This window comes from Asterias amurensis, chromosome 1 (genome assembly GCF_032118995.1).
Source record: "Asterias amurensis chromosome 1, ASM3211899v1".
NCBI classification, from domain to species: Eukaryota; Metazoa; Echinodermata; class Asteroidea; order Forcipulatida; family Asteriidae; genus Asterias; species Asterias amurensis.
This window is the reverse complement of record NC_092648.1, coordinates 17,972,432-17,995,805: the sequence shown is the minus strand read 5'-3', so window position 1 is coordinate 17,995,805 and position 23,374 is coordinate 17,972,432. Positions and strand designations below refer to the sequence as shown.

The 23,374-nt window shown below is 38.7% G+C and overlaps 2 protein-coding genes across 2 annotated transcripts; both read left to right on the top strand.

Annotated features, from left to right (window-relative positions):
- Positions 1–1,922: 1,922 nt before the first annotated feature.
- On the top strand, positions 1,923–6,741 carry LOC139948278 (uncharacterized). Its single transcript, XM_071946383.1, has one exon. It carries the CDS (start codon positions 2,320–2,322, stop codon positions 4,684–4,686), a length of 2,367 nt encoding a protein of 788 aa, XP_071802484.1. The 5' UTR covers positions 1,923–2,319; the 3' UTR covers positions 4,687–6,741.
- Positions 6,742–8,236: 1,495 nt separating this feature from the next.
- Positions 8,237–15,691, top strand: LOC139939777 (translin-associated protein X-like). Its single transcript, XM_071935894.1, has 5 exons — positions 8,237–8,366; positions 10,017–10,125; positions 11,613–11,729; positions 13,040–13,301; positions 14,063–15,691. The coding sequence occupies exons 1-5, from the start codon at positions 8,321–8,323 to the stop codon at positions 14,486–14,488; spliced, it is 960 nt and encodes a 319-aa protein (XP_071791995.1). The 5' UTR covers positions 8,237–8,320; the 3' UTR covers positions 14,489–15,691.
- Positions 15,692–23,374: the final 7,683 nt, after the last annotated feature.

Sequence of the window (23,374 nt, the reverse complement as noted above, 5' to 3'; positions counted from 1 at the left end):
GACTCCACCATCATTTTGACAGGCATGCCACAGTAAGCCCCTTTTGGGAGTAAAGGCGACTTTCTGATCCTTTTTGAGAACCGTTGCCCGAGGCAGAATGAAAAGTAAACAGAATTTTCAAGTACTATTGCAGATGTTCCAGTTTCGTGGGAAAAACCACAGAAAGAATGAACAAAACAAATTCCAAAATGTCTCGCCTTAAATAATGTTTAAAATGTTAACAATAAGAAGTACTTGATGTGTTTCTTTTAAATTGATGTAAAAATTAACAGTAAGCCACGCGGTCTGTGTGTATAAATTTTTATTCTGTATACAATTATCTGTATATCTGGTCAACTCAGCTGTATATTCAAGTGCATTGAATAAATAATGGAAAAGCACTCAAAAAGAGTATCAAGACAATTTCAAATGAATTGTGTGGTTCTTTGGTGTCATGATTAAGCAGGACTTTAGGTTCAGGAGGTGGACAATTCTTAATGGAGGCCGAAGGGAATCAACATCAATATGACAGAAAGAAGTTCCTGTGAGGCTGTGCACAGAAACTTTCAACATTTTACCAGAATGTATTGCTTCGTGCTCAAAACTTTCATGGACGGCCCAAACAGCGCCATCTTGTTTGAAACTTTATGTAGCTCGGGGTTGGATTTCACAAAGGTAGTCCTAACTTAGGACTAGTCCTAGGCAATGCTAAGAGATAGGACTGGTCCTAAGTTAGGACCAGTAACCCAACCTAACTTAGGACTGGTCCTATCTCTTAGCATTAGTCCTAAGTTAGGACTACCTTTGTGAAATCCACCCCTGGTCAACTTGCAATTCCACCATGTTTCTTTCCAACAGGTATATTTCAGTAGTCTAAAAAATTGCAATGAATAAATCGCGTCAGTTGACTCGTGCTGCGACGGCAGTCGCCGCATGGGCCGCATGGGCCGCATGGGCTGCCTGTGCTGAACTATGAACCGGGCTTTATCTAGCAATAAGCTCCTTACTGGCGCTTGAACTTGTGAGAGGCGTTTCCTCATGTACATTTCATTTATATTCTGGCTTCCTTATTACACTTATTGTTCGTTTTGCTTCATTACCTCGTATTGGTATATGTAAAGCAAACTTTTTCCGCTAGGTTTTTTTATATAAATATTATTGAAAAGTTGGTCATTGTCAGGCACATTATTTTAATAAAGACTTACTTTGTAAGATAGCAGTTTTAGACTAGACAGTATAATGCATTTGAGAAAGATTTCAATTCGGAGTAGGCCTATGAATAGGCCTATAGGCCTCTTACGGTTATGGACAAATGTATCCAGCCTCAAATTTATATCTGAGAAACTTGACTGACAGTCACGTTTGTCAGATTTGGTAGTCCAATTATTGCAGATTATTCGTCCTTCGTGGACATAACCACTCAAGATTTTCGGCAATCTCAAAAACCGCTACCTCCTTTTGAAAGAAATGTTCATAGTTTATGCATTGTTATGGCATATATCGACAACATTATTGCATAGGATTGAGAACAGCAAAAAAACTAGTGGGTTCCAATTACCAAACGTTTATAAAATAATGTTACTGGTCTTTCTTATATTGACAAACACTGGCCGTGGGGGATGACCATAATATTGTTATGTTTTGTTTACTTCCTTGACCCGAACCAAAGGGTGGGGGGGGGGGCTTTCAGACTTTCCTCCGTTTTAAGACCTTTTTTAGGTGTGTAAATGGTTGTCATAAAATATTTGATTTACAGATAATGTTTTCAGTTCGATGGCTATGTTTGACATGAGAAAAACAAAACACTTGACCAAAGTGCATGCAAGATAATGTTCTCCGTGTGGGAGGTAGACCTACTTTGGTAGGCCCTGTGTTTATACTAAATCAATTTCAAAAGGCAAATGTTTAAATCTTTGCACCTTTTTGTATTCGAGTTGAGTTGGTAAACTAATTTGTCAAGCCAGCTTGAGTTCGTGGTGCTGATATTCCCCCTTCTTCCTTTCATGTTGTTTGAATACTCACAAAAACAACATCGATATGCCATTCAGTCAACGCCCCGCCCAAAATGTCCCGCCAAGTGCACCCCTAACTATCAATCCAATGTTTTGTTGGCACGTAGACTCGTGACATGTTGTGGCGCAGCTAGAAATGTAATTCAATAATGTCATTTGATTTTGAGTTCCTTAAGTGATTACATTTTCGCAGTCGTGTATTTAGACTCAAAGATCAGATGACATCCGTTCACAACAGTTACTGGTTCACAACCATACTGTCGGATTTTGAACATTCTTGTCGACGATCATCGTTGAATTTCTTCATTATCAAACTACGATTTTAAAGATGGATGTATTGATCCAGAGGGAATCCAGCATGTGCAACAGAGCAAGAAATATAACCGGCATGACTTTCTTCAAGTTGGTCGTACTTCTTGCTCTGGTTGCACTCGCTCGTCAGTCGGTCGCCAGACCGGCATTTGGTGGAGATAATGAGAACGATGGAAGGGATTTGGTGAAACGCAATTCCTCTTTTACAAATAGCACTTTGCCGCCATATTACGACTTTTCACCGCCATATTGCAACTTCTCCATATTCACCTCCGAGTCGTTTCATCCAGTGAAAGAGTTCAACAGACTTGTAAAAGAGGGCGCCATTTTCGTTTATCTAAAGCTTGATTTCATAAACGTTGAGTTTGATGACCCTTCCTCAACCTACTTGGAGGACATTGGAGACATTATTGATCCACTGACTTGGGTGTGGTCCAAAGGAGGTAGGGGGAAACTTTTACTTGGTGCTCCCTTCGATTTCAACGTGATATCGTTGACAACATTAAGTCATGGTGTATTCTCCTTAACAGTGAAAATAAATGCATTTTCTGTTTGCAACGAACCAAATTCAACCGATGAAGACACACTCGAAGAGATCAAAGGACTTCTACAAGACATGACGAAAGGAGAAAATGACACACGTCAGGCTGAAGTGGGTGATGATGGCGAGGAGATAATATGTCTTGAAAAACAACTGGATTACGGGACGGACAATAATTTGTATTATTCAAGCCCGCTCAGATTGATGGAAGAAACAAGTGCATATGACTGTTGGCAGAGAGGCGGTGACCAGGTTAGAGTGGTGCGTACCAAATTCTGGCTAACTTGGATCCGCGTATTTGGCCTCATCTTGGCTCTGTTTGCACCAATGGCCGTGAGATTTTTTCTCCAGAAAAATCCACCAGAGAGAGATAAAAATGGGGTCGAAAGGCTCAGACTGGTATCAGATCTCCCAATTGGGCTAACATATAGCCTATGTAACTGGGGAAATAACAAAATCTGGGTTTTAATAATAAGGGGCTTAGTGTTCGTTTGGGTGTTTATAGTGATGGAATTTGTTCCCTATTTTTTTGTTTTAAGTACAGAGAGCTATACAAGGAGATACAGCGCTCTTTATCGTTTCAGCTTCACTAACCCCCTTTTAGAATCAGTCTATTATGTTATTATGAACCTTTTTTGTTTTACCTTCTGTTTTCAAATACTGTGTATATGCATTAAAGCGCAACTAACGAGGAGCGGTATTAACAACAAAATCGGAACACATAAAGAGTTGCAATCGATCTCTACGGATAGACTCTCATTTGAGCACCGTTTCCAAAACTTCTTTGAACAGGACATGATTGGTTGTAGAGCAAAGATTATTCTTAGTTTGGGGTGGTTGAAGCAAGTGTTTTTCAGTTGGCCAAGGGAAATTATTAACTGCATCGGTGACAATATTGAACATACCTGGATCCGTGATATTCTCTTTAGGTTTTTAATTGTATTGTTGTATATTCCGTGTGTCCTATTGCTCTTGGTATACTTTGGAACAGAAACTATACCTTTACTTTTTATGTTGAAAACAATGATACTAATATTTATCCTGGGGAAAGTTCATGTCGAAAAAATTTCCACTTTTAGTGTAGTTGCTATAGCGATATTGTCTGCATATTGGATAATTGGTGTGATTGCTTGGACATATAAGTTGACAACGAACTTTTACATAGTTTCAGAAGTACTTGTGTATACTTTTATGGGTACTGTGATAAATGCTGACAAGGTTGGCCCAATTATGATTGCAATTTTGTTCTTGACTAAGTACGTAGTCGATGCAATTACGGGTTTTTACGACGGATATTGCATCTTATTATGTGACGTCATGAAGGAGGCAGAGGCCCTGATGGATGAGGCAGATGTTCAGACAAGGCGCGAGATAAAATATCAAACGAGTCTGGGAGATGGAGGAAATGGATCCATTGAAATGAGTGTTATTGAAGAAAAAGAAGTTGTGATCCCTCTCGTCAAATATGATTCCAACGGAATACCGACAATTGAGCTTTGGTTGTTTTGGCTGATTGTTGAAAAATACCGGCCAGTCAGGGTGCACGCTTGTCAGACATTGCTACAAATCATCGGCATCATTTTATTGGCCGTGTTTTGGATCATACTTCTGGGAGAGACTGACTCTGTACTTAATATATCTACCACTGTCAAACTTTTCTCTATGTTATTTCTGACTGGGTTATATCCATTAGTCAACCATTTGCTGAATTCCCCCGCTTCTCGAGAATTCAACGCCGAGGCAAGGAAGAAAACAATAAGGATGGACATTTTGAACCTTATGATATACGGTAAATTGAGCATAATAGAACCCGAAGAGATAAAATTCCCACCAAGTATCTAAAATTGTTTTTATTTATAATGTTACATAATTAATTATAATGAATAATTATGTAACATTATAAAGTCTTTAGGGGAGGTAGGCCCATATTTTTTTTACTCTCAGTTTATCAAGTTCTAATGCTGTTTTCCGTCGTTTCCCGTCGTTGTATACATGGTTGTTCTCTACTTGTGAATTAAGGCTTTTCAATATTCCAACATCATTGTTAATACCATTATTTGTAATGTAAGAAACTGTTCAATAGAACCTTAAAGGCAGTGGACACTATTGGTAATTGTCGCAGACTAGCCGTCACAATTGGTGTATCTCAACATATGCATAAAGCAACAAACCTGTGAAAATTTTAGCTCAATCGGTCATCGAAGTTGCGAGATAATAATGAAAGAAAAATAACCCTTGTCACCTCGAAGTTGTGTGCATTTAGATGGTTGATTTCGAGACCTCAAGTTCTAAATCTGAGGTCTCGAAATCAAATTCGTGGAAAACTACTTCTTTCTTGAAAACAATGGCACTTCAGAGGGAGCCGTTTCTCACAATGTTTTATACCATCACCCTCTCACTATTACTCATTACCAAGTAAGGTTTTATGCTAATAATTATTTTGAGTAATTACCAATATTGTCCACTGCTTTTAAGAGAAAATATTTAAGAAGAAATTCATAATTCATGTAGCTCTTTTAAGAAAATTGTTCTTGCATTGAAAGAAAAGTAATTAGTTTTATACACCTGCACCTGTTTGTAAACACTCATATAACCTTCGAAATGTTTGAATTTTTTTGTGATAACGATTTCTAAAGAGTTAAGTGTAAAGTCATGGTTTTAATGAACATCAATTATAAGAAGTTTTTTTAGTTGCCAAAGGGAGTAACCCATAAGGTAACCAAGTTAGGATCCAGTTTCTCATTTTGTTTGAAAGATAAACCACGAGAACCCTTACCTCAAATGAAAAATTGGGCTAAGCTAAAAACATCAGCTTGCGTTAATAAGATGACTGTTTTCTTAAGGATTTATGTGATTGTAAAGTCTAAGAGGTATTTTGACAAAATACTCCAAAAGTTAATGGCCATAAAAACACTGCAAGTGTTGGTATCGTATAACTTTTTGAGCAACGATTCCCTTTTAACAATAATATGTAAATTTTAGAGACGTTTCATGCATGAACGTTTCTCAGATTGGGTATTCCAATTACGGAGTATTCTCCGTGAGTGACCACTGGCGATATCTCAAAAACGCCACCAACCATTTGAAATAAAAGTCAGTTTTTATTGTATATTTCATGAAGGATTAAAACAATCGAGCAGTTTTCCAAAAACCAAAGCTTGTACATTTTTTGCCTCTAAGGGAGTTATGTAAAAACTACCGGAAAACAAAATATCAAAACGTGAGTGGTTGTTGCAGTGTTGCGATGATAAACCAGTTGCCGAGTCAGCCTGACTCAGGAATGGGTCAGGCTTGACTCGGAAAACCAGAATCTGGGTCAAATCTGACCCGGGTGATTTTAGAGTGAATAGTTCTTTATAGAGTAAACTCTTTGGAACCCTCCTGTCAAATAGTTCCATGAAATCGCATTTTCTAAAAAGTGTGTAGAGTACAACTATTATCATCACTTGAAAAAATCAATTTTATAAAATAGTTTTTATCATTGCATTTGGCTGGTATTATTTTGTTTGTTTAATTCGCTATTGCGGTTAGGTATTTCGGATTAATGCAAAGGTCTGAGTGTGAGGAGCACTGAAACAATCATATTTTTAAATATTAATGTGTAATTTGAGTCATCCGCATTTTAACCAAGGCTTTGCTACATCATAGAGAGGTCGAATGTAAAAAACAAACTTATGTGAATTTTGAGTTGTGTGCGATTTTTCCCCCAGTTTTATGGGGATGTTGAAAAGAAAAGAAAATATGGATGTATATAAATTTTGAAGCTGTTTGCCCACCAACCTATATTATGCGGAGTAGTATTTTGTTTAATAACTACTAGTTTTTTTTTTTTAACAAACCTTCTTTGCTTGTTAATAGAGTTGCTTCATGCAGAAATAAAAATTATGAAGAAAAGGTTGATATTCTTTACCGTATCAATATTATTCAGTCTGTTGGATTCCCTTACCTGAACCCGCCTTACAACCCCTAAAATGTGGGTAAAAACGATGACATAAAGATATCTCACTGTCAGCTTTGATCAGGGCACAATTTCATAGAGCTGCTTAAGCACAACAGGTAGCTAAGCACAACAAAACCATGCTTACCAGATGGTTACCAGCCAATATGACACATTATCTCAGTGTACAATCTATGACTGGTGTCTTGCAAATTTTTGCTCAGCAGAAACTTTGTAAGCAATACTTTCGTGCTTAAGCAGCTCCATACAATTGGGCCCAGATGGGGTGGGGTGAGCTTAAAGGCAGTGGACACTATTGGTAATTTACTCAAAATAATTGTTGTAGCATAAAACTTTACTTGGTAACGAGTAATGGGGAGCTGTTGATAGCATAAAACATTGTGAGAAACAGCTCCCTCTGAAGTAACATAGTTTTCGAGAAAGAAGTAATTTTCAAACGAATTTGATTTCGAGACCTCAGAATTAGATTTTGAGGTCCCGAAATCAAGCATCGATGTCAAGCATCGATGAAAGCACACAACTTCGTGTGACAAGGGTGTTTTTCTTCCATTAGTATCTCGCAACTCGACGACCAACTGAGTTCAAATTTTCACATTTTTTTTTTTTTGGGGGGGGGGGGGTATGCATAATGTTGAGATACACCAAGTGAGAAAACTCATTCTTTGACAATTACCAAAGGTGTTCAGAGTCTTTAAATAGGTGTCAAGGTTGTTATTGTTTTACTTTTTATTTTACGCCATGAGCATTTTGTACATGCAAAGGGGGGAACATTGCATTTAATGGAAAATGGGTACAAGAAGAAAGAAGGGTTGCTGAAGGAGGGAAACAATGTCATACTGTGAAAAAAAAATTAGGGCCTAGTTCAAAATATTCAGTTGGGAAAAGATTGTAGATGGAAAGGAAACTGGATTATTAAACAAAAGTCTGCATCAAAATGTTTTTTGTTTGTTTGTGGGGGGGGGGGGGGGTGGCGGGGTAGATCTTCAGTTGCGGTTAAGTAACTCCGTGATATTGTCTGTATTGTCTTCTTCCTTTGATGATACCAATTATGTCCACATAATTCCACAGACAAAACATTTCAGCAAACCCCATGGGCTTTTCGCTCATTGGCTGCTGACACTTCAAACTTGATGATAGGTCACCACAGCATAGGTTGATAGAAGAGAACAATGCGTAGACGATTTTTCAAATAGAAAATTTGGAAGATTAGTTAAAGAACAGTTCTCCAAGAAGAAAAACTCTACCAAACCTAGCCCCGCTTTTCTTGCTATTTTGAGCTTGCTATAATAAACCCTTATCCGTAGATGAAACCTGCAAACATTTTTGTTTTTTGCCTGGCCGACTCTCATCGAGCTGCTTCACATGAGGGCGCTGTTTAGTTACGCCGAAGTTTTCACGTTCTACACAAAACACAAACAGCATGCAGCATGCAGCAAATATTATGCATCACACACAGCTTACACTACACAGCGCTTGTTCAGCGTCTCATGAAAAGAAGGTACAAAAACCACTTTAGTGATGGGCCGCGACTATCGACAAAAGGACGACGGATATAAATCGAAAGGTAACAACATAGTCATATTATTATAAATAAACAACAATTATCACCGACTTGAAGAGTTCGGAAATGAAGTCCAACAAGTTGCAAGATATCGTGCAAGATTCCTCCATCATCCATGGTGCAAGCATAGAGTAAGGACTTACTCTATGGTGCAAGCAGCAACAGCCAACATAGCCTGCATAGCCAGCCACACTACTCAGCCCAGAGCAATATATAGGGACTGAAAACCCCACATGCATTGCATTGCTCCAGTCCTTGAATCAAACTGTGGTCCATAGAGGCGAATTCACTGAGAAGAAACCACTGACCCAACCTACTGACCCTGGCTGCCCAAGTTAAAGGAACACGTTGCCTTGGATCGGACGAGTTGGTCAAAACAAAAGCGTTTGTAACCGTTTTTTATAAAATGCATATGGTTGGAAAGATGTTTTAAAAGTAGAATACAATGATCCACACAAGTTTGCCTCGAAATTGCGTGGTTTTCCTTCTACTGTGCGAACTAACATGGTCGGCCATTTATGGGAGTCAAAATTTTGACCCCCATAAATGGCCGACGTGTTAGTCGACAAGGTAAAAGGAAAACCACGCAATTTTGAGGCATGTTTGTGTGGATCATTGTATTCTACTTTTACAACATCTTTCTACCCATATGCATTTTATAAAAAACGGTTACAAACGCTTTTCAAAGACCAACTCGACCGATCCAAGGCAACGTGTTCCTTTAATAAAGTGTGCTTGTGTGTTGTGGGTATTATGTTACTTCTACTTTTTCTAGAAGTCTCATTATGTTAAAGTTCAATCAAGCAAAGCTAAATAATATATATATTTATAAATTATAATGGGTAAAAACTAAAATTAATATTCTTTATCCCTGATGCAAATTTAAAGTCATTGGACCCTTCGGTGCAGAAAAAACAAATAAAGTTCACAGGCTTACAAATAATTTACAGGGTTTACTAATGGTGAAAGACTTCTCTTGAAATACTGTTCCATGAAATGCTTTACTTTTTGAGAAAATGGTAAAACAATATAAATTCTCGTTTTACGGATTTATTTTAAACACGTGACATGTCATAACACGACAAAACGCTCGCGGAAACAAGAGTGGGTTTCCCCGTTGTTTTCTCCCGACTCCGATGACCGATTGAGCCTAAATTTTCACAGGTTTGTTGTTTTATATATAAGTTGTGATACACGAAGTGTGGGACTTGGACAATACTGTTTACCGAAAGTGTATCATGGCTTTAACAACTATTTATATAGTTGCGGTACCCGCTGCCAAAACATCATGTTTTGAATCCTATGTCATAGGATTCGCAGTGCCTCTTATTAATTAGCGACCGGGCAGTCTCTGTGGTCTAGATAGTAAAGACACTCACTGCGCTAGAATTCATGATTTATCGCAATTATTGCCTGACCAGTGACTGATTTTGCTGAATTGCTGAAAGGAATTGGGGGATGGAAAAGGGGTTAGTTTGTCTGTGTATTGCGTGTATTTGTTTAAGTTTGCCAATTTTTTTATATCAAATCAAATGCATGATTAGTTGAGTCCTTGCAACCGTACTAACCCAAACAGTGCTTCTTATATCAGTAGCTTATTGTGTTTTCACATACCATTAACGCTCATCAGTGTCTTCTCTGTATCGTTTCTAGGACCTTCAAAAAGAGCTCAACATGGTGATTCGTGGTCAGCAAATCGAAAGGTTCAGAAAGGCGTCAAACTGATAGCTGAAGAAAACTCAGAAGTAGTCCAAGCTTTCAGGTAAATCCAAACGTCAACTATTTTATGACTGCACCAAGTGTTTAGTAATTTAACCAGGGACAGGGTAGCTTCCTGCGTTTCCCATTTCTACAGCTCTGCACCTAACAACAACAGAAGACATCAAAGAGAAAAAAACTCTTTCTCTTGAAATGCAAACAATAATCAAACTTTCTCATTGTTGGATATTTTATATAGAAATATTAGCTTGAGGTATAGTATTCTACACCCTATTTCCCTGCTGTTGTAAATGTAGTTCTGCATACCTTGCAGGAAAAAATGTTGAGTGCTTTGATCGAGATGCTCATTTATAACACCCCTTGCAAGTATTGTGCCTGCTCATTGGTTTAGAGCGCGTCACATGACATGTCTTAGTTTTGCTAGACGACGGCCGTGTGATAGAGCGTCGGTTTGCCATGCGCTAGTCCGAAGACTAGCACATGGCGCCGTGCGCTAGTCCGACAGACTAGCACACGGCGTGCATTACCCAGACGTCCGTTGCGTTTACGAGGATGATAAATTAATAGTCTGTAACCATTTCAGATTGTCCGACACTACATGCAACACAGTAGGTAAAAGTGTTTGCAATCTGTGTTCGCGTCGTCCGTGGATTGTAGCATTCAGGTCTGTAACTTAATAATAATAATACAGGTTTTAGAAATGTTTGGGGTGTTATAAAACAAATATTGACTGCTTTTACTCGTGCAATGGTTAAAAACTATGACTCCCTCGGTGATCCCCGGAGCGTTCTATTTTCCCTCGGCTTCGCCTCGGGAAAATAGAACGCTCCGTGGATCACCTCGGGAGTCATAGTTTTAACCATAGCACTCGAAGCAGTCAATATTTGTATACTAGTGCTATGTGTTATTAATGGGCTTTTCAGAACCTCAGCATAGACTTAACATGTAGGTTCAGCCCATAGCTCCCTTTGACACTGAAGTATGTACACTGCTCCAAAACTGATGATGGTGCCTAAGCCTGGGCCAATTTCATAAACAGGGCTGTATGCTTCGTTTTTGAAAGGGCAAGGGCACCAAGGCATTTTCTCTTAGGCAAAGGGCACCCTATGAGGAAATTGTAAATTTCTACTGTAGCATTTCAAGGGCACCAAGGCAATGGCAAGGGGCAACGGAGGCAATCGCCTTCGTTGCCTCCGTGAAGTATCAGGCTTGCATAAATCATGTAAGCAACGGTTTTGTGCTTACGGAGCATCCCTTAGCAGAACTTCTATTTCATAAAGCTGAAAACCATGGTGAACGTGCATGTGTGTCGCAAAATGTGCTGCTAACTTGAGAAATCATGGTGAAATATGTTTATGCTTACGCACATTTTCTGCTATATTAAGCACACAAATTTTGCTTAATGGTAAACAGCTTTATGAAATTGGGCCCCGGGGACCCTGATGAGCATAAGCCAGAGTCTAAGCACAAGCTGAGATTTGCAAAAGGCTGATGGAGGGAAATTTATTGTGGATGTTTTTTTTACTCCAGGGTTTTCCAGAACGAGTTAGACACTAAACATGACAAGCATGAGAGGCTGGTCAAACTTAGCAGAGATGTCACCATTGAAAGCAAGCGGACTATATTCCTGCTGCATCGCATCACAGGGTAAGAGAAGTTAGTCACTCGTTACTGGGATTCTTATTCTTATCCCACAAGTAGCAGTAAAATTAGAGATGCCTGTACTGTGAAGTGAGAATCAAGCTTTACCTTGAGGTAGATTGTTGGAATCAAACTCTACTTTCAGGTAGATTGTTGAAATCAGGCTGTACTTTGAGGTAGATTGTTATTTACAATGTATCAAGCTCTACCTTGAGTTATGTTGTTGGATTCAAACTCTATTTTTAAGAGGTAAATTGTCAGAAAAAAACTCTCATTTGAGGTAGATTGGTGGAAGCAAGCTCTACCATGAGGTAGACTGTTGGATTCAAACTCTACCCTGAGGTGTAGAATGTTTGAATCAAGCTCTACCTTGAGGTAGATTGTTGGGAATCAAGCTCTACCTTGAGGGTAGATGGTTGGAATCAAGCTCTACTTTGAGGTAGACTGTAAGAATCCAGCTCCACCTTGAGGTAGATTGTTTGAATCAAGCTCTACTTTGAGGTAGATTGTTTGAATCAAACTCTACCTTGAGGTTTATTGTTGGAATCAAACTCTACCTTGAGTTAGATTGTTTGAACCAAACTCTACCTTGAGGTTTTTGTTTGAATCAAGCTCTATCTTGAGGTAGATTGTTGGATTCAAACTCTACCCTGAGGTAGAATGTTTGAATCAAGCTCTACCTTGAGGTAGATTGTTGGGAATCAAGCTCTACCTTGAGGGTAGATGGTTGGAATTAAGCTCTACCTTGAGGTAGATTGTAAGAATCAAGCTCTACCTTAAAGTAGATTGTTAGAATCAAGTTCTGCCTTAAGGTAAATTATTGGAATCAAGCTCTACCTTAAGGTAGATTGTCAGATGGTCAGAATAAAGCTCTCATTCGAGGTAGATTGTTGGAATCAAGCTCTACCTTGAGGTAGATGGTTGGAATCAAGCTCTACCTTGAGGTAGATGGTTGGAATCAAGCTCTACCTTGAGGTAGATTGTTTGAATCAAGCTCAAGGTCGTGAGGTTTGTTGTGAGGTAGGTTTGTTGTGAGGTAGGTTTGTTGTGAGGTAGGTTGTCGGAACCAAGCTCTACTTCTACCAAGCTCTACCTCAAGGTAGATTGTTGGAACCTTGAGGTAGATCGTTAAAATCAAGCTCTACCTTGAGGTAAAATGTTGGGAATCAAGCTCTACCTCGAGGTAGATTGTCGAAATCAAGCCCATACTTAAGGTAGATTGTTGGAATCAAGTTCTATCCTGAGGTAGATCATGGGAATCAAGCTCTACCTTGAGTTATATTGTTCAGGTGCTTTTGTAACTGGTTTCTTCACAGTGATGAGGACAGGGAGACAGTCATCAAAGAGGCCGAGGATAAGATCAAGTTAATTCAATCCACTCACATTCTTCAAATTGCCAAGGAGCTACAGGGACAAGATCCTTTCCTTTTCCAACGAGCCATCTCACCCGGGTTCCAGGAGTATGTGGAGGCAGTTTTATTTCTCTGCTACATCAAGGAGAAGAAGCTGATGACTTTGGAGGAGGTCAGGGGGCAGCTGGTCTTCCAGGTCCCTGCTGGGGAGGATTCACTTGCCAAGGTATAACAAACAAACGAAGACAAAGGCCGATGCGCCAGTATCCATCACAATTTATGCTCCTGGCACAAGGAATGAAACACATATCCAGAGAAAACGTTGGGTTTGAGAGCCTCTTTGATTATGAACTTATGAATAGATGACATGTTACAGATATTAGGAGGCAGATTGTTCTAAAGTTGCGGAGCAGCATGAGAAAATGCCCCAATTGTGGTGGGTTCAGGGAACAACCAGTAACGAAGAAGTAGATGATCTAGGCGCATCTTGAAGGATTGTACTCGGTTATAATTGACAATTATACTGAGGAGTTGAACCATGTAAAGAATGATAAAAAAAGCACAAGTAATAAGATTCTCTCTTAGATTAGGCCTGTACACGAACAAAAACTGTCAGTCCATGATTATAAAATGTCAGATCATCACCCCTTTAGTCCTCAAACCAACCTATACTTGAGACGTTTACCAAGTTGTGTCTTGAGTTTTACATGCAATTGAAATGCATCAAACGGCCGTTGATAGAGCACTGTCTTAATGTTATGGTGGTCTTAAAATAAATATTGCAGAAGCTTACTTTATATGTTGGTGTTTAAGCCGACTGTGGAGCATGATGAAGGCGTAAATAATCCAATCAAAAGCTGTGGCTTATGGTCCGAACATTACAGTACGTTATTTTTCTAGGCATTTGAGAATGAGAATCCACGCTTACTAGGTGTAGAGTGATGATTAAACGTGGTTTTGATGTGTGTCAATTTTATGGTATTCTAGGAGGATTCACGCAAGTCAGATGTTGTATCCGATGCTACCCCCGATGGAGAGGTACATGACCCAGATAGCCCAATGAGGGCGCTTTCGGTATCTGTATCTCCTATGGACTACGTCCTTGGTATTGCCGACTTCACTGGTGAGCTGATGAGAATGTGTATCAATAGCATCGGCAATGGAGACACAGAGACACCCTTCGTGCTGGTCACCTTCATGCAGCAGCTCTACGATTGCTTCCAGCTTCTGGGAAACACACCAGGCCGTGAGTATACCCGTAAGATGTCAGTGATGCGACAGAGCCTAGCCAAGGTAGAGAATGCGTGTTACATGTTGAGAGTCCGCGGATCGGAGTTTCCTAAACACATGCTGCTGGATGCGATATCGGCCCTCCCTGGTGGTGGCACAGACACCATGGACTTAGACACGTGAAGTTATATTTTGTTTTGGTGTATTTTGGAGGCGGCCAAACTTTGTAAATAAAGACATCTAGTTTTGCTTTGGGAGACAGTTGATAAATCAACCTTTTTTTATAAGTCTTGGCGACTAGTGCGACTAGTGTCGAAGTTGCGACGATTGATTGCGTTTTCGAGTCGCGACTACTGTTTTTCAACTACTATGTTAGTGCCGCCACGACTACTATAATCATAGTCGGGACTACTACAAAAATAGTTGCGACTACCTGTTTGGTGAACCAATTGTGTCGCTCACGACATCATAATTTACGTATAATAAACACAATCTGACATCTGTGATACATGTGTACATCCTTCAATCCATCAGCGTAAATTTTACTATATTGCGCTTTGGCAAACATTTGCCGCAATGCATCTACGGAATTAAAAATAAGTTGCGACTCGTGTCAGAGTCGCAACTATTTAAGGCACTACTACTCGAAAAGTAAATTCCACTAGTCGCCCAGGAGTACTTTTTAGTAACTAACTGATTTGCGTAACAGTCATGTTTGTCTGCTTGGAATGCTTTGATACTGTGTCACCAATTGTAGTCGGAGCGGATGTAGTAATGGTAACATATTGTTTGTTTAATGAGCCCCTTGCATGTGACATCACAATCTGAAACAGCGCCCTCACTGAAGTCAAGGAAGACCTATCATTGGCTGAGAGTTGTACATCACGCGTTTAACTAGAGCAGAGGCGACCTTCACAAGGAGTCTATTGACACTTTCCCATATTGTAAGAAAACAGTTTAAAGACAATGATGGTGGAAAGCTTTCCTTAGACTTGCTGAGGTGCTGTATTTTTTGTTAGAAATGAGTCGTCTCGGGATAAGAAAATTATTTTAACATTTATAGGCCTACAACGTATTTACCATTACTGGTATTTACACGACTCTCTTCAAAACATTGCTCTGTGATTTGAACTTTTTTGTTCTCAAAAACTTGACGACTGATGAAGCTGAAACTTCTACTGGTAAATGTTACTACGTATGTTCATTCAAAAACCTTGTAGATGGGATTTAAACTAGGCTCCACTGAGGTGAAATGCAGGGCACAATGGGTGGTGCCATTTCATAAAAAATCTTAAATTTTTATGGTACTTATTTTTCTTTATAGTAATAATTCTTCATTCATTAAAAGAAGCTAGCAATTTGAAGGTTAGCAAAGTAACTTGCTCAGTTTATCCTGAATATATTTATTGCATCAAAACGTTTCTTGTGAATATTTTTGATCATTAAACATTTGGAGGTTGTTAAACAATGAAAGCAAATTTCGCATCTGAGTAATATCTCAAAGTCTTGGGTCTTAGTTTCCAGGTCTCAGTCATAGTGTCGGTCTTCAACATTTAGATTTTTTTTGTCTGGAGCACAAAGGTCTTAAGTCTTACAGTCTTATCATTTTGGTCTTAGGCATTGGGGTCTAATTTGAAGTTCTAGTCTTGATCTTGGGTTTGGTCGTGAAATCATAAATTGTTATTTTCAGTTGAGGCTTTGGTCTTGGTTAAGCCTGGGTGACTAGTGCGACTAATGTCGAAGTCGTGACTATTTATTGTTATGATGAGTTGCGAATACAGTTTTTCAACTTCTCGGTTAATCGTGCCACCACGACTTCTACAAAAATAGTCGCGACTACCTGCTCGGTGAACCAATTGTGTCCCTTACGACTATTCACAACAACATAATTCACTTACGAAACACAGTCAGACATCAGTGACACAATCCTTCAATTATGAATTTTTCTATATTGCACCAGCGGCAAACAATATGCCGCAATGCATCTTGGGAATAAAAAATTAGTCTAGTGTCAAAGTTGTGACTATTTGAGGCATGACTAGTCGAGTGCTAAATTTGACTAGTCGCCCATGCCTAGTTTTGGTCTCAGGACTTGTTACCGGTCTCAGATTTCAAGGTCTTGGCTTCAATTCTGCAGAGTTTCATTATTGTTGAATGTGACTCTTGGTCTGTGGAGCTGGAGCTTTTACCCATGAGTCTATCCGAGGATAAGAGACAGCTTGATAAGACGACTGCTTCAAGATGACATGACCTCTTCAAGACCTGTCCTGCTTGATGTCTTTACTCCTGCCATGAGAATCTTGATGGATGTTTCTAGCTGTGGTTTGCTGCTGATCTTGATATTTCATCCATCACTCCTGGAATCCATCCACCAACTTGGCCGTTCCAGGTACATGTATGACATCAGTAATTAAGAGAGGTTTGCGTTGACACTGTGTGAATATCTCTTTGTGAGTAGTGTTGGTTCTGAAAAGAAGCGGTGGTTAACAGACTCAAAAAGAGATTATTCACATGGTGTTACCGCAAACCTCTCTTACTTATACTTCCACCGCGTGAAGTTTCAAATTCTACATATATACATGTATCATAGTGGGTGCGTTCGTTTAGCTTCCCTGGGTCGACCCTGGACTGCCCCCAGTGCGTTTGTATAGCTTTGACGTCATTCCAGGGGCTCACTCGGGTCAGCCCCAAGTGCCCTGCTTGTGGAGTGGGTCACTTGGGGGCTGGGCCTAGGTGCATGACGTCACTATGAGAGCGGTGAGTGGTCGTTCGTTTAGCTCTTGTCGGGGCCTCACCTGAGCGAGCACTGCGGGGTAGACCCAGGGAAGCTAAACAAACGCACCCTATAATTGCCAAAAGTATACAGTAAAAAACCTAATAAATACAAGGATGATATTTTGTGGACTTTAATCTAAATTCATAACTTTCAATGTCAGTAGTTGTGTTTCGTTGATGTTGAATGTGACTTTCAAGACCTGTCCTGACTTGATGTCTTTCCTCATCCTGCCATGAGAATCTTGATGGATGTCAAAGGCTATACTCTGCTTCTGATCCCGATACTTCATCCATCATTCCTGGGATCCATCTACTTGGCCGGACCAGGTATGACATCAGTAATTGAAAGAGGTTTGTGGTTACGCCATGTGAATATCTCTTTTTGAGTAGTGTCGGTTCTGAAAAGAATCTGTGGTTAAACAGAACCATTACTACTCAAAAAGATATATTCACATGTTGTTACCGCTAACCTCTCTTAGTTATACTTCCACCATGCAAAGTTTCAAATCCTACATCAGTAATTGCCAAAAGGATACTGAACATAAACAAAACCTAAATAAATACAGGGATGATATTTCGAGGACTTATTTCCAAATTCAACATTTTCAATGTCGGCAGTTGCGTTTCATTCATGTTGAATGTGACTCTTGGTCTGTGGAGCTGGAGCTTTTACCCATGAGTCTATCCGAGGATAAGAGACAGCTTGATGAGACGACTGCTTCAAGATGACATGACCTCTTCAAGACCTGTCCTGCTTGGTGTCTTTACTCCTGCCATGAGAATCTTGATGGATGTTTCTAGCTGTGGTTTGCTGCTGATCCTGATATTTCATCCATCATTCCTGGAATCCATCCACTTGGCCGGACCAGGTATGAAATCAGTAATTAAGAGAGGTTTGCAGTAACACCATGTGAATATCTCTCTTTTTGAGTAGTGTTGGTTCTAAAAAGAAACAGTCGTTAACCAGAACCATTACTACTCAAAAAGATATATTCACATGTTGTTACCGCAAAACTCTCTTAGTTATACTTCCACCATGCAAAGTTTTAAATCCTACATCAATAATTGCCAAAATGAAAAAAATTCCGAATTCAGAACTTATAATTTCAGCATGGAACAAGCGAATCGGTATTTTCTGGCAAGTGAGATACTACACTGGTCATATGAGAAATGTCACATTTCATTTCAACATTACTGCATAAACTGACGATTTGAAAAAGTATTAATATGAGATGAATCCTCTGTCCTCTTATTAAAAGTTTATAAAAAATTGAAATTTCAATTTTCTTAAAGACAGTGGACACTATTGGTAATTGTCAAAGACCAGTCTTCTCACTTGGTGTATCTCATTATATGCATCAAAAAACAAACCTGTGAAAATTTGAGCTCAATTGGTCGTCAAAGTTGCGAGATAATAATGAAAGAAAAAACACTCTTGTCACACGAAGTTGTGTGCATTTAGATGGTTGATTTCGAGACCTCAAATTCTAAATCTGAGGTCTCAAAATCAAATTCGTGGAAAATTATTTCTTTCTCTAAAACTATGTCACTTCAGAGGGAGCCGTTTCTCACAGTGTTTTATACCATCAACCTCTCCCCATTACTCGTCACCATGTAAGGTTTTATGCTAATAATTTTTTTGAGTAATTACCAATAGTGTCCACTGCCTTTAAAATGCCAGATTTTATGCTTTTTTCCAATGAGCTGTGTACAAATCGGGCCTGCAGGAAGTCCAGGCTGTAATAGATCTTGTATTAACATGTGACAAGTTGGGTTACTATTATGGTCTATACCTATTCGTTTCCAGCCATCATCTGGTATCTTCCTGATGTAGAGATTTGTGAACATTTCTTCACTGGCTCCCAGGGGAAACGGCTTTTGATATCACACATCTCTCCACTGCCAACCAATGGAAAGGTTCCACAGTGGCTCCTTCAAGCAGGTGTCAAAAGGAAGTTCAAAACCAAGGTATTTCCACTAATTTCTTATAAAAGACACTCGACACTATTGGTAATTGTCAAAGGCTAGTCTTCTCACTTGGTGTATCTCAACATATGCATAAAATAACAAGCCTGTGAAAATTTGAGCTCAATTGGGCATCGAAGTTGCAAGATAATATGAAAGAAAAAAACACCTTTGTCACACAAAGTTGTGTGCTTTCAGATGGTTGATTTCGAGACCTCAAATTCTAAATCTGAGGTTCGAAATCAAATTTGTGTAAAATTACTTTCTTCTCGAAAACTGCGTTAATTAAGAGGGAGCCGTTTCTCACAATGCTTTATACTATCAACAGCTCCCCATTACTTTTTTTAGTAAGGTTTTATGCTAATAATTGTTTTGAGTAATTACCAATAGTGTCCACTGGCTTTAACAGTTGAAAACAAAATAACATGCAGAAGTGTTTGCTGCTGGATGTACACCGATGTATGTAAACTAATGGCTATGTGCAAATTGGCTCATGGCTGCGGCTGGTGCTGCGGCTGTTGCTATGGGCCTCCTATTCCTCACTGCTTGTTCATGTGATGATCAAGCCGCAGTCGGAAACAGTTTATGACTTGATTATGTTAAAATGCAATGAAAATGGCTATGTCCAAATTTGCACACAGCTGCGGCTAGTGCTAAGGCTGTTGCCATGGGCCTCCTATTCCTCAATGCTTGTTCATATGATGATCAAGCCGCAGTCACTAAGCCGGACACGGCCCATGACTTGATTATGTTAAAATGAAATGAAAATATGGCTATGTCCAAATTGGCACACGGCTGTGGCTGGTGCTAGGGCTGTTGCTATGGGCATCCTATTCGTCAATGCTTGTTCATGCGGCCCATGACTTGATTTACAATGCAATGAAAATGACATGGAGAAAAGTTTATTACTGACTGTTCAATGTGTGTATGTGTACATACATGTATGCTAGTTGTACATTTTGTGAACAACATAGGCCTAAATGTACAGTGTATTACTTGATTCATGTTAAAATGAATTAACAGCCTAAATCCGATATCATTCTTTTCTAAATTGTAGGTCTTAAATAATATTACATATATATATTATAGAGTCTTACATAAAAAAAATTAAAAACACTGAACAGTATTTACATATAAACAGTATTTATGCGTCATTCTGTCAAACAGAATTGTCCGATCTGACCCTACGTGTTAAGTGACCAACTGTGCCAAGGCCGTTATGACATGCTTTTTTGGGGGATTGCAAACCTACAACCAATATTCTCTGTTAAATAAACACTCGAGTGTCAGAGAGGTCGTTTTTTGAATAATGGGCCAGAATTTGGAAGACAAAGGGGTTATTGTGTTTCTGCTTTAGTGCCTTTTAGATAAAAGAGGAATTGTTTGCATGAGTGATAGAAAAAAAAAAGATCATTGGTGGAATTATGGGAGCCACCCCCCACCATTTTGAGTAACTTGCCCCACCCCACCCCAAATCATAAATCTGATTTTTTAGATTAAAACCTAATAGACAATATTACAAGCTTTTATGTAGTATAACTCGATGTTCAAAATTGTTTTTACCCCTTAAACCTAGACAATGAGTTTAATTTCACCCCTCAGATTGTCTTGTCAACAAATAGTCTGCATTTAACAACAAGAATGTTAAAAAACACCTGTGAGGTTTGATGTTTTGTTTAAGGAACCTGTATACACAGACCGCGTCCCCCCCCTTGTTCCCCCCCCCCCCCCAAGAAAACCCACCCAATAATACTCAACAAATAAATAAACAAAATTCACCCTAATTTCACCAGTGCATTATATGTACAGTTTTACTAAATATTTTCTTTTAGTAAAAACTTCCATAAAAATAATATTAAATTTTAGTGATTTTTGTTGTTTTTACTGTTGATTGTAATTTAACATCAATTCAGGACACTATCTTTACCTTGACCTTTGTGATGTTGCAAGCTGAGTGGTTTCTAGCTGTGGCTTAGTGTCTTCTTAAGTATTTAAGCTGTTTACAGTTTTTAGTGCCGCCAGTCATTTTTAGAAAAAAGTTACTCCTGAAATGGCATAAGCATAAGGCAAAATGTGTTTTTTATTTGCTGAATTTAAACTGCCTGGCTGGGTATTTTTAGTTAGAAATGTGTATAAACTGTACAACAAATGTGACATCCCAGTTCAGCCAAATTGTGCTGCAAAGGGATCACACTACTCAAGACATTTATCTAGTTGAGAATCATTTCTCAGAAGAAAAATTTCCTCAGAATGTGGTAGTCTGCGTGGTGTGAATATTTCCCTCCTTACAGGCACGGAGCTCACCGCCACAAATTGTGTTTGTCTACCATTTCCATCATTTTTAATTTTTTTAGGCTAGTTCCTTTGTGCACATGTTTGATGGGGGACTGGATAGCAAATGGAAGCGCACTGTGCATCATACCAGGGGTCAATAGGTCAATTTTTAGGCTGTTAGGCAAGTCAACTGTTTGTAGGTGCATGGGTTTTTTCTGTTCACCTATGATCCATTGTTTAGCGGTTATGCTGTGAAGCTAAAACAAAATTCCCAATACCTGTTTCTTGTCTTTGACATTGACCAGACAAAGACGCTGACCGGTCAAATTATTTTGTTGATGATGTTTTATATACGGTCACTGGTTGCAACACTGTACAGTTCTTTCTGCCAAGTTGCACCCAACATACCCTGTTAGTGGATGTATAATAAATAAACCATGCAGCAACCCAATCAACATAAATTAGTTTAAGGATGAATGTCGTCTTGTCAATGGATGATCGTCATGGGGTGGGGGGGGGGGGGTATGTTTATTCATGGAGGGTTTATTTAATTCTATTTTATTTTATTTTAATTTCACACCACTGGTTTGGTCGTTTCTGTGTAGGTTTCTTTTCTCACAACCAAAGAACTAGTTGAAATGAAACTAATAGAAAGTGGGAATATGCATCTTCAAACATTTTGAAACAAAATTCAATTGTAACGTTTCATCCTTGCCTTGAAAAGCACGTTTTAAAAACAACAGACTTGAATTTTGTTGGTATACTGCCCTCTGTTGTCCTTCAATGTCCAATGTTCCCTGTCATCTGTTGCTATGGACAATGGATGCATTGCCATGGTAATATTAAACCTATTATGGTTGTAAGAGATCATCAAGGACCATGACAACAAACGGTTGCCTGGTTACAAAAACAAAAGTGGTAGGAAATTTTTGTCTCACCTGGGTGAGCTTAAAGGAAGGTTACAGAATTGGTAAGAAACAAAAATCGTGAAGATCACAGATTTACAAAAAACTTACACGGTCTAATGATGATAGTTAAAAACATCCCTTGAAATATTTCTGTCTGAAATGTCATATTTGATGAGAAATAAATAATACAACTTCGCGTTTGGAGTTAATCGCTCAGTGAGCGTTTTATTAATTTTTAGTTTGGCATCGATGCAATGCAAAATTTGTAATCAGTTTTTCACTATTCTCTCGTGACCCAGATGGCCGATCGATCGCAAACTTCTACAGGTTTGTTAGTTTATGTATATGGTGGATGACATAAAGTGCTTACACTGCCAGTAACTGTTTTGTTAGCAAAAACCAATTCTGTAAAATTGTGCACAGTTGTATTTTTCTGAATGTTGTGGATTTTTGGTGAAATTAGTTTTATCATTGTTGCTGTTGACTTATGTTCAGCTCGAAGACTGAACAGCACAGTGTGTACTACAATAAGTAAAATAATAAAATAGAAATAGCTGTTGCAAACTGCTTACCAAAATGGTAACCAACCTATGGTATAAAAAAAAAAAAACAGTTAATGGTCTGACGTTTCGCCCCTAGCAGAGTCTTTCTAGAGGGCTAAATGACCAATAACGACTCTGCTAGGGTTGAAACATCAGGCCATTGGGTTTTGTTTGTAGTAAGTAAAAAGATCAACTACAAAGTTGATAAATAATAATAGTAACACTAAATAACACAGTCCATGCAAATATTAAAAAGCAGATATATATATATTTTTTTTTATTCAAACATCGCAGCCCAAAAGCTGAAATGTGTTTAAAAGACATACAGCAATTATTAAAATGTAAACACTACAAAAGGAAGTGTGAACAGAAAAAGAAGGAAAACAAATATTAATACAATATACAAAAAGGAAAACAGATAAAAGGGAGGACAAGACACTTGGTTCAAGCTCCATTAAAAAAAACTATTTGTAAAAAGTTCAACTGTTGGTTAGAGATGGATTTTTTTTTTTATACCTGTTGGTTCAACACTTGATACAATCAAATGTTGACATTTGTTTATCACTTAGATTTGAGAAATCTCATCAATCAAGTTGTTTGGAACA

What these genes read in the sequence shown, in the direction of transcription:
- LOC139948278 (XM_071946383.1), top strand. Translation starts at nt 2,320, where the DNA reads ATGGATGTATTGATCCAGAGGGAATCCAGCATGTGCAACAGAGCAAGA.
- LOC139939777 (XM_071935894.1), top strand. Translation starts at nt 8,321, where the DNA reads ATGGGCCGCGACTATCGACAAAAGGACGACGGATATAAATCGAAAG. An exon ending in CGACGGATATAAATCGAAAG is followed by an intron (nt 8,367 to 10,016) that starts GTAACAACATAG and finishes TATCGTTTCTAG; the next exon opens with GACCTTCAAAAAGAGCTCAA. An exon ending in GAAGTAGTCCAAGCTTTCAG is followed by an intron (nt 10,126 to 11,612) that starts GTAAATCCAAAC and finishes TTTTTACTCCAG; the next exon opens with GGTTTTCCAGAACGAGTTAG.